General features: G+C 33.7%; 1 protein-coding gene and 1 long non-coding RNA gene across 3 annotated transcripts; both read right to left on the bottom strand.

The window, feature by feature from the left end:
• Nucleotides 1–551: 551 nt before the first annotated feature.
• On the bottom strand, nt 552–6,125 carry LOC136036537 (gastrula zinc finger protein XlCGF17.1-like). 2 transcript variants are annotated; one of them, XM_065718849.1, is made up of 3 exons: nt 5,881–6,125; nt 4,660–4,825; nt 552–1,996 (listed from the first exon to the last, which is right to left on the bottom strand). In XM_065718849.1, exons 1-3 carry the CDS (start codon nt 5,920–5,922, stop codon nt 1,122–1,124), a joined length of 1,083 nt encoding a protein of 360 aa, XP_065574921.1. In that variant the 5' UTR covers nt 5,923–6,125; the 3' UTR covers nt 552–1,121. The 2 variants fall into 2 exon arrangements, with proteins under 2 accessions (XP_065574921.1, XP_065574917.1); XM_065718845.1 differs by having other exon boundaries at nt 4,660–4,830; nt 5,880–6,121.
• Nucleotides 6,126–7,389: 1,264 nt separating this feature from the next.
• On the bottom strand, nt 7,390–17,144 carry LOC136036558 (uncharacterized). The gene is made up of 3 exons (XR_010619745.1): nt 17,086–17,144; nt 8,563–8,724; nt 7,390–7,515 (listed from the first exon to the last, which is right to left on the bottom strand). It is a non-coding gene; the product is annotated as an uncharacterized LOC136036558 (long non-coding RNA).
• Between the last annotated feature and the right edge of the window lie 406 nt (nt 17,145–17,550).

Raw genomic sequence — 17,550 nt, 5'->3', positions numbered from 1 at the left:
AAGTTAGGCGACATGTTAAATTGTTTGACCTATACGAAATGGCACAAAGAATGCATGAGCCTAAAAGATGGTTCAAGAACATTTTTTTTTAAATAAAAAACTTAACTCAGTCGCTATAGTGGTCAGGAGTGCAAAGACAAAAAATTATACAGAAAATATTAAATATCACATTTTTTTTTATAGATGGTGAACAGTATTTTATTTTTTTATGGCAGTGAGGAGTTTATAACTTATTATTTTCTGTATGAATATTTTTACACCATTTTATTTTAAAAGACTTATTAGAACTTACACCCTCATCAGATTTTAGATTAAATTTACAACCATTTCCATTACCTACCTATGACGTATAATTGTCGAGGTTCCCTTTAAATTGCGGGCATTTCTTTGTTCGCAAGTTTATCTAATCAACCTATTATAACCCCCCCCCCATCCTAAAGAAAATTCTGGACCAGCATTTGCAGTCACTCTTCATCACAGTGGTTTATTCCTATTAACGTGAACTTTTGTATTTCTTTTTAATTTCATTGATTCAATGCTAGTATATCTCGGTGGGTTTCATACTTTTATTCCCAGTAAAATTCAAATTCATATAAAATTTCGTTCGCACAAAAGGAGTAATCCACCATTCTTTAAGCAAGCAAAATAGTTAATCTTCTAGCAAATGTCCTGAATTTGACATTAACATTGTTCTGTATTACATTGTTCTCCATTCTTTAAATAAACACAATAAGTAATCTTCTTACACATGTCCTGGACTTAGTTTTGTTTTACACTGTTTTCCATTTTCTTTAATCAAACAAAAAAGTTATTCTTCTTACAAATGTCCTGAATTTGACATGAACATTGTTCTGTTTTCCACTGTTCTCAAAGAAACTAAATTATGCCACAAGAGTTTCCTCTAACAAACTCCATCTCCAGCTTATCATCTACTTTGAAAACAATTTGTAGTGTCTTTTATTTCAAACGCGTCCAATGAATTCCCGCAAAATGAGCACTTTTATAAAAAGATAAATTTGGAACTAAAGAGAACCATTTATTACTGACATCCTGTTCAAGTGAGTTTATTGATAAAGGGATAAACCAGAAATTAAGTGAAATATGTTAAGCGTGTTTAATTTTCAAATATGAGTTCCTTGATGATAAGTAAAACCGGCATGGGACGCATAGCGTTTCTTACATATTTGACATTCGTAAGGTTTTTCTCCAGTATGAGTTCTTTGATGGTAAGATAAACTGGCACTGGAAATATAACGTTTTTTACATACATCACATTTGAAAGGTTTTTCTTCATTATGGATTTTTTTATGACGAGTTAAACAAGAACTACTGGCAAAACATTTCTTACATATTTCACATTCAAAAGGTTTTTCTCCAGCATGATTCCTTTGATGAAAAGATAAACCAGAGCTTGAAGTAAAACTTTTCGTGCATATTTCACATTTATAAGGTTTTTCTCCAGTATGAGTTCTTAAATGATAAGATAAGCCATAACCGGAATTATAGCATTTCTTACATATCTCACATTTATAAAGTTTTTCTTCACTGTTTTCTCCAGTTTTTCTTTCTCCATGAGTTCTTTTATGATAAGACAAACTCGAACTGGAAGGATAACGTTTCTCACACATATCACACTCAAAGGGTTTTTCTCCTGTATAAGTTCTTTGATGTAGAGTTAAATTGTACCTTGAAGCGAAACACTTTTTGCATGTTTCACATTCAAAAGGTTTTTCCCCAGTATGAGTTCTTTGATGACGAGTCAATTCATATTTATGAGCAAACACCTTCTCACAGATATCACAACTAATAAGTTTATGGGTGGTCAGATGTGCATAATAAGCTTTATCTTTTGAAAAGATTTCACTGCATACTTTGCACTTATATGTGTCTTCTTTTGGCAATGATTTCAACCGATTGCTTTTATATTCTACTGATAATATGGGATTCCCATTTCCAAAAATGTCTTGATCATCATTAGAAGATATATTTTCGGTTTCTAAAAAAAAAATTACAAAAATCACATACCATCAAGTTTCAACCATCACAAGAACTTTTTTACTACAGAAAATTTTGGTTGTCACATAATTTTGGGGGGATATTTCCTGAATTAATAAAGAAATTTAATTCAAGATAATCTGATGAAACAAACACAATTTTGCCAGGTAGTTTTAACAACAATATCTTCATTGTGGTTACAGCAATCGTTGCAGCTATTACTTGAAACTATGCAACTACTACTTACTATTTTAAAACTAGTAGTACTACTTTACTATGTGGCATACGGTAAAGGACAAACCATGGAATATAGTAACAGAAAGTTTAAGACTTGTTTAGAGAAAGGCATCTGTAGAGGGACAATTTGGTCATTTGATGCTGACTCAGGAATGGTATCTATGATTTCATCTTTTCTTCATAGTTAAAACAAACTTATTATGAGAAGAAATGCATGCAATTTTTAAAAAACATTTCGAAACAATCCATATTGGAAGCAAATGATAATAAAAGGTGTACCATTGGAATTATCATTGTAAAACTTAAACTTCGCTCAGAGGTTTTCATCCAATCATATTCGTAACAGGAGAAAATCCCATTTTAGCTATTGTATCACTAATGTGTCTTTTTTTTATATAGGCCTATAAAAAAATGGACAAAAAATATTGATTTTCTTTACTGCTCTAGGTGGAAGGCTGCAAGTTTCGTTTATGAGGCTTTTGTTATTCACACCCAGTGCCTCTTTGAGTGGTTTCTCGCTATTTTTTAATTGGCTTAAATTTGTTTTAAGGCCAGCATTTTACTATTAAAACTACCCGAAATATCTAATCGAAGTTTTCCAGCTACATAGTTTTTCTTAACACATTTCTAAGTATTGGTTAATAAGGGCCGTGGTTCGTTCTTTACAAGGTTGCAGCTAAGGCTGTGACCGCGTTTGAAAGAAACAGGCGCGTAAAAAAAATCGAAGGTATAAGTTCTAATTGAATCAAACAATTTTGTGACTATCCTGGAGGTATTAATTACGCCAAAACGACAAAGTACTTAAATCATTGAGTTTAATAATTTCCTACCACGTAGTTATGCATGAGGCAGGGTCTATAAATGCTCTTAAAAGAAGGAAAATTTTGCTTTTTCAACGATTTTCGGTGAGTTTTCTATATAGATAACAGAGTACAGAAATACAACTTAGCAAATAAACAAAATAAAATTTTAGTAAAAAAATGATACCAGAATTGGAGTCTTACATTGGAATATTATAGCAAGAGAAGAGCAGAAAATCGCAAAAGGGTGACTTAAAGAACAACAACTGTATATATACAATTGATTCTAAAAAATTTCTAGAACAGCAAATGTTATTTATACTGTGCCCTAACAGTGAAATTAATCCAAAAAAAGTTTTCCAGGATTTTCAAAGAAGAGCTCGGAAGTTAAACACTTATGAATTGTTCCTTCTGATTACTCCAGGACTAATGGGGATCTAGAAAAGCGTAGAGAGCTGTTCCAGACAAAAGTTTTTTTAATCTACGTGCTTGATACATATTTTCTCGACAACATTAAAATAAAATCTTGTGGTACCAAAGATTGAAATTTTTGTTTATTCCTGGTGTAATCAAGAAAGACTGGTACAGTGAAAGTAAGAAAAATGAAAAATAGACCAAAGTTCTCAGACAGAAGGTTTTACTTCCCCCATTCCATCAAGGCGCATATTAATTGGTCACTGGTTTTGACGCTGCAAAACAAACTTCACTTAGTACTCCATAATGGAAATTAAAAAAAAATAAAAAATTCAACTTGCTCTTTATGCTAAAGCTTTTAAGTACTTTAAGAAAGCTTCAAATTCCAATTGAAAAACCCTTGTGTTTCAGAAGTTGTTAATAAAATATTGGGGGGAAAAAGTGACACTTTGCCGTAAAGAACGACAGATTTAGGAGGGGGAAGCACCACTAATACAAGGAACAATTTATTTTTGTCTTAACTTTTTACTTCGAATTGAAAAAAAAGAAATATTTTTTTATTTAATTTCTGATAGTTTATCAAATAATGCTGTGATATGTACCTCCCCCTCCCTCAAAAATTCCTCCTTGAGGAATTCATCACACCTAAAATTTACAGGGCACTTTCGTCCTCGCTGTAAATTCCACCCGGAATAAATTTTAGTTCCTACCATGCTTTCCATGTGATATGAAAATGTAATATATCCTTTGGGCATGCAAATTTGCAAAAAAAAAGGAAATGAAAGATTGAAATAAACAAACAAAACCTTGAATTAAACAAGGAATAGTTGTGGGCAAGTCAAGTCATGGCTAGCTAATTGTAGTAAAAAGCCAAAACAGATAGTCCAATTAAGTGAAAAGAACAACATGGTATTAATTTCCCCCCATCATTGCCGTTGTTATCATCTCCCACTTATGCTACACCTCTCATGCATGTCACTCCACAATGCCGAACTAGAGTCAACCTGTTGGAGGGTCTCCTCGAGGAACACACGCTGGTTCTACCAATATAATGGAAAATTTTCAAGTATACTTGACAATTTTCGACTATACTTGAAAATTTTCTTATATACTTGAAAATTTTCAACCTGAAAACCTGTTGGAGGTTCTAGGCTCATTCACGCTGGGGGAGTATATATATAAGGCACCCTTATATGTATAAAAAGAAGCCTACCACTATGTATGTCAATAATAGGCTCCAGTTGAAGAGGATGGCAATCACCTTCAAGGTTGACGGATACATGAGGAACCAATTTCGAAAAGTAACCTTCCTCTTTAGGTAACGAAAAAGGAGCGCTACTTCCAAACAGACTTTTATCATCATACAACACTGCGACTTCACGTTCTAAAAAAGGAACTTAAAGTAAATTGACATCAAACATATAAGAACAATGATTTAGTTAAGTGTAATTTGTGGGACTGTGATTTTAAAACTCAACAATTTATAGTAAAACTATAAATAAAGTAAAACGTAACCCTTGCTAATAGTAAAACAAAACAGGGTCATTTGACATAAACAAAATTACACAGTCAAATAGTCGCTGGTTTTACAAAACAATTGAATGCTGTAGGGTTGATAGCTTCCAATGCACTAAAGCACAAACTTTGTGGGATATTACATATCAAACATATATATCTTGGGTATATTAAATTGGAAGGATTTAGGACAAGACAAAACAAGAATATTTTCCAAATTGATCAGGTGGCTTGCAAAATTGAAATTTCTTTTTTTAATGCACCATCCTAAGGACCATAGGATTTATAGAAGAACATGAAAAATTAAAATTAAAACTGAAAGAAAAACTTTCAACAATTAATACAGTCTGGAAAACCTCCAGTCAGGATATTGGGCTTTGGAGTCCCTCTAGCCATGAGCTGTTTATCCTTAGAGAGGATGAAAGTCCCCTGTCCCTTCTTATCGAAGTTCTGACAATAGATGATAAACTAATCTGGGAAGCCTCGCTTCTGCATATTTTTCTTAGATAAAGTAAGAAGCAGGGAAATGGGCGGGGGTAAATGATAATTTTGAGTTGGTTATTATTACTTCTATGGTTTAGGTGGCCTTGTCGGGTAGAAGAGCTGAAAGGGCAAGATTTATATGTTATTATATTCCCAAATATCGGTTTCTTTAAAAAAAAAAAAATTTTGAAGTCGATCCAACCTTTGAAGGGAGAGTTATTTCCGGTAAAAGATGAAATTATGTAAAACATTAATTTCAGATTAATTTATTTCATCCTTGCTCAAGAATTAGATAGGTTTTACAGTGTTTTTAATCCATTTTTCCAATAAAAGTAGCAGAAACATGTGGGGAATTCGTAATTATTCTCATAATCATTGGCCAAAAGTGACAAAAATAAGTAAGAAATTGACTGCAATATCTGTAGTACAAATTACCTTGCTCATCAGCAGTGATGCCAAAGATATAGGTTGTGTCCATGTTTCACCAATGCCCAACTACACAGACAGGTTAGTTGACTTCTGGGTAATTAATAATCTTCAGACTCTGAACAATTACCGACTTGTAATATTCTATCTTCAAAAGAGAATAAACGTTACCTAGAAAATAATTTAGATAACCGTTCATAAAATTTAGACAGGGGAGACCTTGATCAGTAAAAATCACCACAGGGGTCATAATTGTCAGCTTACCTTTAAAGAAATAAAACAATTCATGCAGTTGCCGAGACTCAATCTTAATTAGCGCTAAAACCCAAAAAGAACATTGGACAGTCATATTTATATAATCATATTTCAAACTTTTTTCCTGTATTACCTCAATATACAAATATCTCAAAATTAGGATATACGAAGGGGGGATGCAGAGCCAAGAAAATGAGTCTTTTCAAACACTAAATTTTACGGAAAAAGTCAAAAATTTATTTATGGCATTAAGAACACTGCGGGGAAATTTTGGCTCCTTGAAATATTCATAGTTTTTAAAAAATAAATTTGTTCAAAATCAATGTCCCTTTTTTGATGAAATAAAAAAAGCAAGTTTTTTTTAACTGAAAGTAAGGAGCAACATTAAAACTTAAAACGAACAAAAATTGTTCAGTATATAAAAGGGTTTTTCTCCTCCTCAACGCCCAACTCTTTACACTAAAGTTTTTTTTATTGTTTTAAAAAGTAGAGTCAAACTCTTTTTCAAACTGTTCAAACTGTTTTAAAAAGTCAACTTTAGCGCAAAGAGCGGGGCGTTGAGGAGGAGACAGCCCTTTTTATTTATGGAATAATTTCTGTTCCTTTTAAGTTTTAATATCGCTCTTTACTTTGAGTTAAAGAAAACTTGTTTTTTTATTTAATTTCTGAACGTTTTTGAAATAATGTAGGTTTTGATTTTGACTCACCGTACATGGATAATTAAAATGAAATTCGCATATTAATTTGAATTTTTTTGGCTGAATGGCTTTCAAAGTTTTGATCGGGATATTTTGAGAAAAGGGGGCGGAGGAGGGGCCCTAGTTGCCCTCCAATTTCTGGGTTACTCAAAATGTTTTTATTAGTAATAAATATACATAACTTACAAAGTAAATTACGTACCAAACTTCTATATTCGTTTATTTTTATTACGTATACGAGGGGTCGCCCCACCATCAATGTCTTACTCTCTACACTTAAGTTCAAATTTTTTTCCAATTCTTTAATAATGACACCTGAATCACCAAGGCCGTTTAATTAGAATAAATAGCACTTTTGAAATCACTACAAATACTTTAGCATAAAGAGCGAAGTGTTGAGAAGGGGACGAACCCCCTCATATACGTCAAAATATCTGTTCATTTTAAGTTTTAATGTTGCTCCTTACTTTCAGTTGAAAAAACTTGTTTTTTATTAAATTTCTTATTGTGTTTTTTAATAATGCTGGAAAATCGAGCACCCTCTTCATGGAAAGAGGGTGGCAACCCACCTTCAAGGTTGACGGATACATCAGGAACCAAATTCGAAAAGCAACCTTCCTCTTTAGGTAACGAAAAAGGAGCGCTACTTCCAAACAGACTTTTATCATCATACAACACTGCGACTTCGCGTTCTAAAAAAGGAACTTAAAGTAAATTGACATCAAACATATAAGAACAATGATTTAGTTAAGTGTAATTTGTGGGACTGTGATTTTAAAACTCAACAATTTATAGTAAAACTATAAATAAAGTAAAACGTAACCCTTGCTAATAGTAAAACAAAACAGGGTCATTTGACATAAACAAAATTACACAGTCAAATAGTCGCTGGTTTTACAAAACAATTGAATGCTGTAGGGTTGATAGCTTCCAATGCACTAAAGCACAAACTTTGTGGGATATTACATATCAAACATATATATCTTGGGTATATTAAATTGGAAGGATTTAGGACAAGACAAAACAAGAATATTTTCCAAATTGATCAGGTGGCTTGCAAAATTGAAATTTCTTTTTTTAATGCACCATCCTAAGGACCATAGGATTTATAGAAGAACATGAAAAATTAAAATTAAAACTGAAAGAAAAACTTTCAACAATTAATACAGTCTGGAAAACCTCCAGTCAGGATATTGGGCTTTGGAGTCCCTCTAGCCATGAGCTGTTTATCCTTAGAGAGGATGAAAGTCCCCTGTCCCTTCTTATCAAAGTCCTGACAATAGATGATAAACTAATCTGGGAAGCCTCGCTTCTGCATATTTTTCTTAGATAAAGTAAGAAGCAGGGAAAGCGGCGGGGGTAAATGATAATTTTGAGTTGGTTATTATTACTTCTATGGTTTAGGTGGCCTTGTCGGGTAGAAGAGCTGAAAGGGCAAGATTTATATGTTATTATATTCCCAAATATCGGTTTCTTTAAAAAAAAAAATTTTGAAGTCGATCCAACCTTTGAAGGGAGAGTTATTTCCGGTAAAAGATGAAATTATGTAAAACATTAATTTCAGATTAATTTATTTCATCCTTGCTCAAGAATTAGATAGGTTTTACAGTGTTTTTAATCCATTTTTCCAATAAAAGTAGCAGAAACATGTGGGGAATTTGTAATTATTCTCATAATCATTGGCCAAAAGTGACAAAAATAAGTAAGAAATTGACTGCAATATCTGTAGTACAAATTACCTTGCTCATCAGCAGTGATGCCAAAGATATAGGTTGTGTCCATGTTTCACCAATGCCCAACTACACAGACAGGTTAGTTGACTTCTGGGTAATTAATAATCTTCAGACTCTGAACAATTACCGACTTGTAATATTCTATCTTCAAAAGAGAATAAACGTTACCTAGAAAATAATTTAGATAACCGTTCATAAAATTTAGACAGGGGAGACCTTGATCAGTAAAAATCACCACAGGGGTCATAATTGTCAGCTTACCTTTAAAGAAATAAAACAATTCATGCAGTTGCCGAGACTCAATCTTAATTAGCGCTAAAACCCAAAAAGAACATTGGATAGTCATATTTATATAATCATATTTCAAACTTTTTTCCTGTATTACCTCAATATACAAATGCCTCAAAATTAGAATATACGAAGGGGGGATGCAGAGCCAAGAAAATGAGTCTTTTCAAACACTAAATTTTACGGAAAAAGTCAAAAATTTATTTATGGCATTAAGAACACTGTGGGGAAATTTTGGCTCCTTGAAATTTTCATAGTTTTAAAAAAATACTTTTGTTCAAACTCAATGTCCTTTTTTTGATGAAATAAAAAAAGCAAGTTTTTTTTTAACTGAAAGTAAGGAGCAACATTAAAACTTAAAACGAACAAAAATTGATCAGTATATAAAAGGGTTTTTCTCCTCCTCAACGCCCAACTCTTTACACTAAAGTTTTTTTTATTGTTTTAAAAAGTAGAGTCAAACTCTTTTTCAAACTGTTCAAACTGTTTTAAAAAGTCAACTTTAGCGCAAAGAGCGGGGCGTTGAGGAGGAGACAGCCCTTTTTATTTATGGAATAATTTCTGTTCCTTTTAAGTTTTAATATCGCTCTTTACTTTGAGTTAAAGAAAACTTGTTTTTTTATTTAATTTCTGAACGTTTTTGAAATAATGTAGGTTTTGATTTTGACTCACCGTACATGGATAATTAAAATGAAATTCGCATATTAATTTGAATTTTTTTGGCTGAATGGCTTTCAAAGTTTTGATCGGGATATTTTGAGAAAAGGGGGCGGAGGAGGGGCCCTAGTTGCCCTCCAATTTCTGGGTTACTCAAAATGTTTTTATTAGTAATAAATATACATAACTTACAAAGTAAATTACGTACCAAACTTCTATATTCGTTTATTTTTATTACGTATACGAGGGGTCGCCCCACCATCAATGTCTTACTCTCTACACTTAAGTTCAAATTTTTTCCCAATTCTTTAATAATGACACCTGAATCACCAAGGCCGTTTAATTAGAATAAATAGCACTTTTGAAATCACTACAAATACTTTAGCATAAAGAGCGAAGTGTTGAGAAGGGGACGAACCCCCTCATATACGTCAAAATATCTGTCCATTTTAAGTTTTAATGTTGCTCCTTACTTTCAGTTAAAAAAACTTGTTTTTTTTATTTAATTTCTTATTGTGTTTTTTAATAATGCTGGAAAATCGAGCACCCTCTTCATGGAAAGATCCTTCAAGGAAAGATCTTCTCACGTAATCCCCTCCCACCGCCAGAAAAAAAAATCCCCCCTGAAAACATCAGTATACTTCCTAATAACCAATACTATTTGCAAGCAATAGGCAAAGTTCACAACTTGCAGCCCTTCCCCTGGGGAATGTGGGGGATTAAGTTGTCCTCAAAGACATAGTTATTAGATTTTTCGATTATGCTGAACAAAATGGCTATCTAAAAATTTTCATCAGGTGACTTTGGGAAAAAATTAGCGTGGTAGGGGACCTAGTTGCCCTCCATTTTTTGGGTCACTTTGAAATGGAACTAGAACTTTTAATTTCGGTTAGAATAAGCCTTCTTGCGACATTCTAAGACCACTGGGTGGATACGATTACCCCTGGGAAACAAAACAACAAAGGAAAAACAAATAAACATGCACCCATGATCTTTCTTCAGGCAAAAAATGCAAAATTCCACATTTTTGCAGACAAGAGCTTGAAACCAATACAGTAGGGCTCTCTGATACACTGAATCTGCTGGTGTAATTTTCATTAAGATGCTTTGACTTTTAGGGGTGTTTCCCCCTTTTTTCGAAATTGAGGCAAATCTTCTCAGATTTGTAACTTTTGATGGGTAAGTCTAAACTAGATGAAATTTATATATTTAAAATCAGCATAAAAATCCAATTCTTTTGATGTATGTATTGGTACCAAAAATCCAATTTTCTAGAGTTTTGGTTACTATTGAGCCGGGTTGCTCTTTGCTACAGCTTGTTACCATGAACTGTTTGAGTAGTCTTTCCTGAAGAATCAGATCAAAAAGTCAAACTTGTAAAAAGTGAGGGTTGAGAAAGGGGTGGCTCCAATAATACACAGAATAATTTTATGCTCGTTTGAAGTTTTAATGCTGCTCCTTACTTTTAGTTGAATAAACATTGTTTAATTCAATTTCTGACCGTAATTACACTAATATTGCAAAAAGGATCAATTTCAAACAGTCATCAAGATTATTTGATGTTTCAAGGGTATTTCAACCCTGTTTGAAAATCAGGCGAATTTTCTCGTAGTGTTTGATGGGTAAAACTAAATTTTAACTGTTAAAATTAAAATTTTAACAGTAAAAACTGTTTGATAAGAATTTTAATGATTTTAAAACTCAAAGTCATAGCTCTTCATTCTTTTTTCTAGAAAAATAGGGGATAACCCAGTTAGAACTGGCGACCTTTCAATCTACAACCGAATACTCTACCACTGAGGTACGAGATATGTAGCCCTATACTGTCCAATAACCAATACTGAATATTAACAAAGGGCAAATTTTATAACTTGCAGCCCTTCATCTGGGGCTGTGGGGAGGTCACGTCATCCTGTAGAAAATAGCTGTTAGATCTTTAACAAAATGCATATCTCAAAATTTTTGTTCAGAAATATTTCCCAGTAAGAATCTGAAGCATTTGCCAATGATGTAGCCTGTCTGACTTCTCAGCTGGATCTAAAACAGATTGGTACCATGGAAATGACATGCAAACCAAAGGAAAAAATAATTCAAAACTAGACTAGTCATTCATAATGTATCAACTATATATACTACTAACAACTAACTTCAGCACCAAGCCGTCCGAGGCCGACACAGCTACGTACGCTTCTCCTCCAACCCAGTCTATTCAAGGCCTCCCTCTTTACACCCTCCCAGAAAGTTCCCATTTCCTTCAAATCTTTGTTTACGACATCCTCCCACCCCAGAAGAGGACTTCCAGCTTTCCATTCAGGCCCAGACGTATGGCCAAAAGGACAATCTTTGACAATCTGTCATTCTTCATCTGCAGAACGTGACCTAGCCATATCAAAGTTTCTTTCATCATTATGGCTGCTGCTTATACAGCAATCCCTAAGACAAGAAATAATAATTCCTAACCGGGCTCCTGCTAGCATTAAAAGTATTAAAAACGGGTGCAATAAATTACGCTTTTTTACAGTGGAAGCTAAATGCATAACCAAAAAGTCGTTTCAAAAACATCCCTCAATGAGCACTGCAATTGAATATAAATACAACTCAGCAAAAGTGGGCAAAAAACATGTTAACGGAAAAAAAGAGGCATGGGATAAATCTATGACTAATAACTTCTGATAATTTAAAAGTTGAGATTTTTGTAAATACATTCACGAAGAATGCTGTAGAAGCTAATATGCCAAAGCCACCTGTATGTGTCCTCCCTTCTGTAGCACAACACGAGTCTTTAATATTACCATTTTCATTATTTGAATAAGGTAAATTCACCACAAGGGTATGATAAGATACATATCAAGCGGCTGAATGAAACGCCTAATATCTTTCAAGCCAAACTGCTGGAACTATACAATAAAGCATGGAAAGAAGGAAAATTTCCTAACTCCTTGAAGATTACCCTTATTCAACCAATCCTCAAGCCTGGAAAAACCACCTGAATTTCCCATATCTTATATACCAATATCTATGCCACGATATAGCAATAGCCCACTAGGCGCTGGCATAGGGGTTCAATAAATTATCACTGAGTGATTATTTCCTTAACAAAATGTGGATTGATGGGATTTACCATCAAAGTGTCTGGTGCATCCTCCCACCACGCTGCATATTCACAGAAAAGTGACTTTAAAACAGCACAGAAAATTCTGCTGCTATTTTTAAAACGTCAGACGTCTCCCAAGAAAGGTAGCTGAAAGTTAGGTATCACATCTCTCTTTCACTGGTTTGGCTCATCAATTGCAATCTATTCAGTGCTCCCATTATCCCAAAATTTTCAGGAATTTCCCCAAAATTCACGCAAAAACGGAGCAGCAAAACGGCTGCGCCAAGAAATGTCAAAGCTTTAAAGCCAACTCCGCCAATTGTAGTTCTCCCCACTGAAAATTTCAGTGGACAACGGATCTCCCCAATATTTCAACATATGATTTTAAGGATATTAGAATGGTTTCCAGAGATTTATAAAATAATCGCTCAATCCCAGACATGTTTTAGAAAGGGTCATAATGTAATAGAATAGAAACAAAAACATAGAAACATAAGCAGAATAGAAACAGACATAACAGAGACATTTGGGGAAGGTGAAATTAGAATTGCTGGACTGTTTATTTGGACAAATGAAAATAGAAATGTCAAACACAAAAACTTACTAGTGGTTTTGAATAATCAACAACTTCCCACCTGTGGTGACCTCAATTATATAGGATTGACTATGTGATTGTGCTTTCCAAGTACATATTAATGAAGACTCTTTGTAATAAAACGAGTTGAAGAAGATTTCCTACAGGGAATTGTCATTAGTCCTCTTTTATTTACACTGTATATTTCTGAGCTAAAACTTCTGAGTTGGTGAAAAAAATGGAGAATTTGGTTATGTTTTCCTGGCATAGAATAAACCCAAGAATATAACTTTATTCCAAAGCATCATTCAGCAATATATAGGTGATGTGTGCCTCTTTTCAGAAGCTTTTGGATTATCTATCTCTGTCCCAAAAAAAGGCAACTGTGTTTCAGAACCAACAAATGACCCTCTCTAAACCCATTAGGATTAATGGGGGTGCAACAGTTTATGAGCCATCAGTTTCTCTACTGACCATGACCCTTGACTCTCAATTAAATTGGCAACCACAAGTGATGGTGTTGACAATAACAATCCTAAAATGATTAATCATCCTACAGTGACTTGCAAGATCTAAATGGAGATCTTCACCAAAGTTTCTTATCAAGTTTTTCAAAATGTAGGTTTGATGTAAAGAGGAAAATGGTGCTCAATTTTATGTCAATATTCTGATAACTAAGATTTATAGCTTTTCCCTCCAGTTCTGCCAATCCTGTTAAGGTTCAATGACTGCTGTGTTTTTAGTGTCAATATCTAAAAGATCCGCCAAATAAGGAAGGCAGGGCTGCAGATTGTTACCTTTTCACAAAATCTTCATCATGGGAAATAGTGACCCCAGAATGTCATCTTCAATTACTTCCTATGGACAAGCCATTTTATACATATAAATAAGTTTGTCAGCTTTTTTTTTCCATTAGATACCTTTAAACTCTCCTCAACACATGCAAGCTTTAACAGATGGTTCAGTAAAAGGATCAAAATCCAGAGCAAGAGTTTGCATTCTTTATGTTTCCTTGTAGCCTGTATCAGCAATTTTCCTATACAGCCCTTTGATATTTTTTTTTCACCAGAGTTATTTGCTATACGAAAAGCACTAGACATTATGGCCAGACTCAAACCTTCTTCAGAGGTGTTAAACCTAGCAAATCTTAAGTCTGCTATCCAATTAATAAGAAAAATGAATTATGAGATTGATGATTCAGATTTATAAAGTTAGGCCTACTCAGAGGTTCCCAACAAAGATTAGTGAAACTAATCTTTAATCTAAATTCCCAAATTTGCACTAGAAATGATACAGAGTGGTACTACAAATTAAAATCAGGATACCTTTTGCTGAATTCTGTCCAATTCCAATGGAATTTGGACCATTAACTACTACATAGGTTGTGATCAACAGCACTTGAAAGCTCCAAACACATCTTTTATGATTGGTTTATGCTTGCACTGGAATCCATCTTTAATTTACAACTAAATCCAAATACTGGAAGGCTATTTCATAGTTTTATGATTCAAATCATGAAGAAGAAAATGGAAAATGAGTAGATATATTAATAGAGTGCAGAAGAGAGCAAGAGTAACTAGGAAGACCCATATTGGTACCAGCTGGCCTATTGGCCTTAAACTCCAGGGGACAGGTAGCTTAAGCAGTCACGCTTCCAAAAAGCCCTAAATAAAAACGCAAAATGGACTTTTATAGAGAGAACCTGCTATATACCAAAAGTAGTTTATTTTTATTTCCAGGAGCTGTTTCTCAGAAGAAGGAGAAGGATTGTTGACCATTTTGAAGTCAAAGGGGTTAAAAGATAGCATGAGAGTCTAAATATCTTCCAAAAAATTCTGGAATTGAAGAATTAGAACTACTACTATGTATGGAATTATAAACAGAAATGAAATAACCAGGGTTATTGTATTGATATTTTTAAATGATTATTATATTTTGGAGATAGCTGGATGGTGAAAAATCCAGTCACTCTAGTTTCTTTGTATAATATACCTTAGTTTCAGCACACTGCTTAACCCCTTTCATTTGCCTAATCAAACATCATTACAGATTTTCAAGCAATAGGTAATTGCCCATTTAATGATGATATTTTTGTCAATGAAAATGTTTGCCCCAAACTATAATTGAATGACCATTGGGCGAGCCTGCATCAGTGCCAATGGATAAAGGTATGACTTCCTCAGATCAAGAAGAAGGGATAGGTATAACTTCTCAACTTGTACAAGTCATCTGAACTTTAATCCATACAGTTGTGCCTGTCATGATAGGCCCAGATCCCAAAAAGACTAAATTGAGAGGGCAATTGAAAGGTTCCTAAGGAACACTAAAAGATTCTCCAGAAAGAAAAAAAAAACATTCAGGAGCAGGCAATGCTCTCAAATATTAAAAACACAAGAAGGTTGTAATAATCCCAAAAACATAAAAAGTCACTCCTCATTAAAGGTGACACCAGTTTAGAAGAGATTTCAGACTAGGAAGATGTTTCAGAATCCATTGAAACAGGTGTAAGGGAAGGATCTCTCAACCTCCTTTACTGCCTTAAATATTGACAAGTTTGTTTTGGTTATTGAAAAAAAAGGAAAATGCCACATTGTTAGTGAACTCATTTCAAAACTTGCAGAGGGACAAAAAACGCAAGTTTGGTATTTCAAGAGAAGGACTGCTCCATTCTTAAATTTTGTTCCTACTAGTGCTTTATACTGGTACAGTTTCATTGATATCACCACTCTGATACCAAGGCCTGAGCCTTTAGGACAAATTACATGACAGACACAACACTTTCCATTTCATTTTGATCTATCAGCATTGAATATGCTGTAAACAAATGAAAAATATTTTCCTTAATCTTTGTTTTTTATGTTTGTACTTCTTTCTACTCTTTTTACAGTTTTATTTCATTATTTCTACGAAAGAGTGGAGTTTTGTATTGAAAAGACATATTAGTGTTTTTCCCAAGTATGGTTAACACTCTTCCCATGTATAGAACCCCATTCCATACAGGGTACTAAATTTGGGGATGTTAAAATGACACCTTTTTTAAATGAGATCCTAGTTTTGAATCTTGGGGAAAACATTCTTACTCAATGCAAAAGATGCTTTGAAAATTTTTGTTTCCTTATCAGAAAGCATTAGAGAACTCAATTTTTTTAAGTACTATAGTATGGAAACTATGCTGCAAAGCTGCATAGTTCCCATTATAAACAGATTGTTACACAACTAAACAATTACCTATTGTCCTAAGCCATACAAAATAAATAACCAAAAAATACTGGGATTTTTACAATATAATATGCAGAAAGTAGCCTACCCAAAAATCACTTTGGTAAATATTTTGCTTTTCAGATTATTGACTTACAAATAAAGTGAACATTCTATTTAATACCTTGTTATGCTATTTCCAAATACAATAATCACTTGCCACAATTGAATTTTATCCCTACCCCTACATAGCCTACACCAATTCAGTGTACATAGGCTTTTCCAGCATTAAGGGGTTGGGGATAAATTCTATTTGATGCAACTAACACACACACACATCTAACCTTTCCCTCTTTCTCCCCTAACGTGTGAATATTTACCCTGAATTGGTAATATAGAAGGTAGGAGTAAAATTCATTTGCTGCAAAAGTGATCATTCAACTGGAAAAGAGAATAAAAAAGGCATTGAGTGGTATGTTCACTTTGATCATAAGTCAATAATATGAGCAGCAAAATATTTACCATCAGTTTTCCTCTTTCTCAGACGGCTATTTCTTCTTTCTTAATCTATTTTCACCAATTATCATGTTGGTTTTACTAGCCTACAAAGTCTATAATAGACCATTAAATCAGAGAAGGGGAGTCCAGACGAATTTAACTCCGTGATCTAATAATGCTTTATTCGCATCTCATAATATGAAAATTGTTCAAAACGAACTGCTAATGCTTGTGGATTTCAACTGATGCCAAGTTTTTGAAATTTGTTGCGGTTTTAAGTGTGTTCCCTAATGCAGGGCTAGACGGCGTTCGTAAAGTTCTGAAGCATTTCAGAACAATTTCTGAAGCATTTCATATTTCAGAGAAAAAGTCTTGAAGAAGTAAGGAGCTCAGGTTGTGAGTATACATCAACGAGGCATAAGGGCTTGTTACATATTCTGTTTTCTTTAAGGAGCAAGCATATCAAGATTCCCTGGTTTTTTCCTATTTTCTTGTGAATTTGACAGTGGTGCCAAAAATCCTTTTATGAATTCAGTCCTATAGCACCCTAGATATTTAGTGCAAAATATTAAAATTAAATTCCCAACCACTGATTTCTACTACAATTTGCCATACTCAAGACAGACTTCCTACAATTCCTCCTAGTCAGCTCCTAGTCTTGTCAAGGTGATGTCAAGCCATCATC

This window comes from Artemia franciscana, chromosome 2, assembly GCF_032884065.1.
Source record: "Artemia franciscana chromosome 2, ASM3288406v1, whole genome shotgun sequence".
NCBI classification, from domain to species: Eukaryota; Metazoa; Arthropoda; class Branchiopoda; order Anostraca; family Artemiidae; genus Artemia; species Artemia franciscana.
Note: the sequence above shows the minus strand (reverse complement) of the source record. Positions and strands in the feature narration are given on the sequence as shown.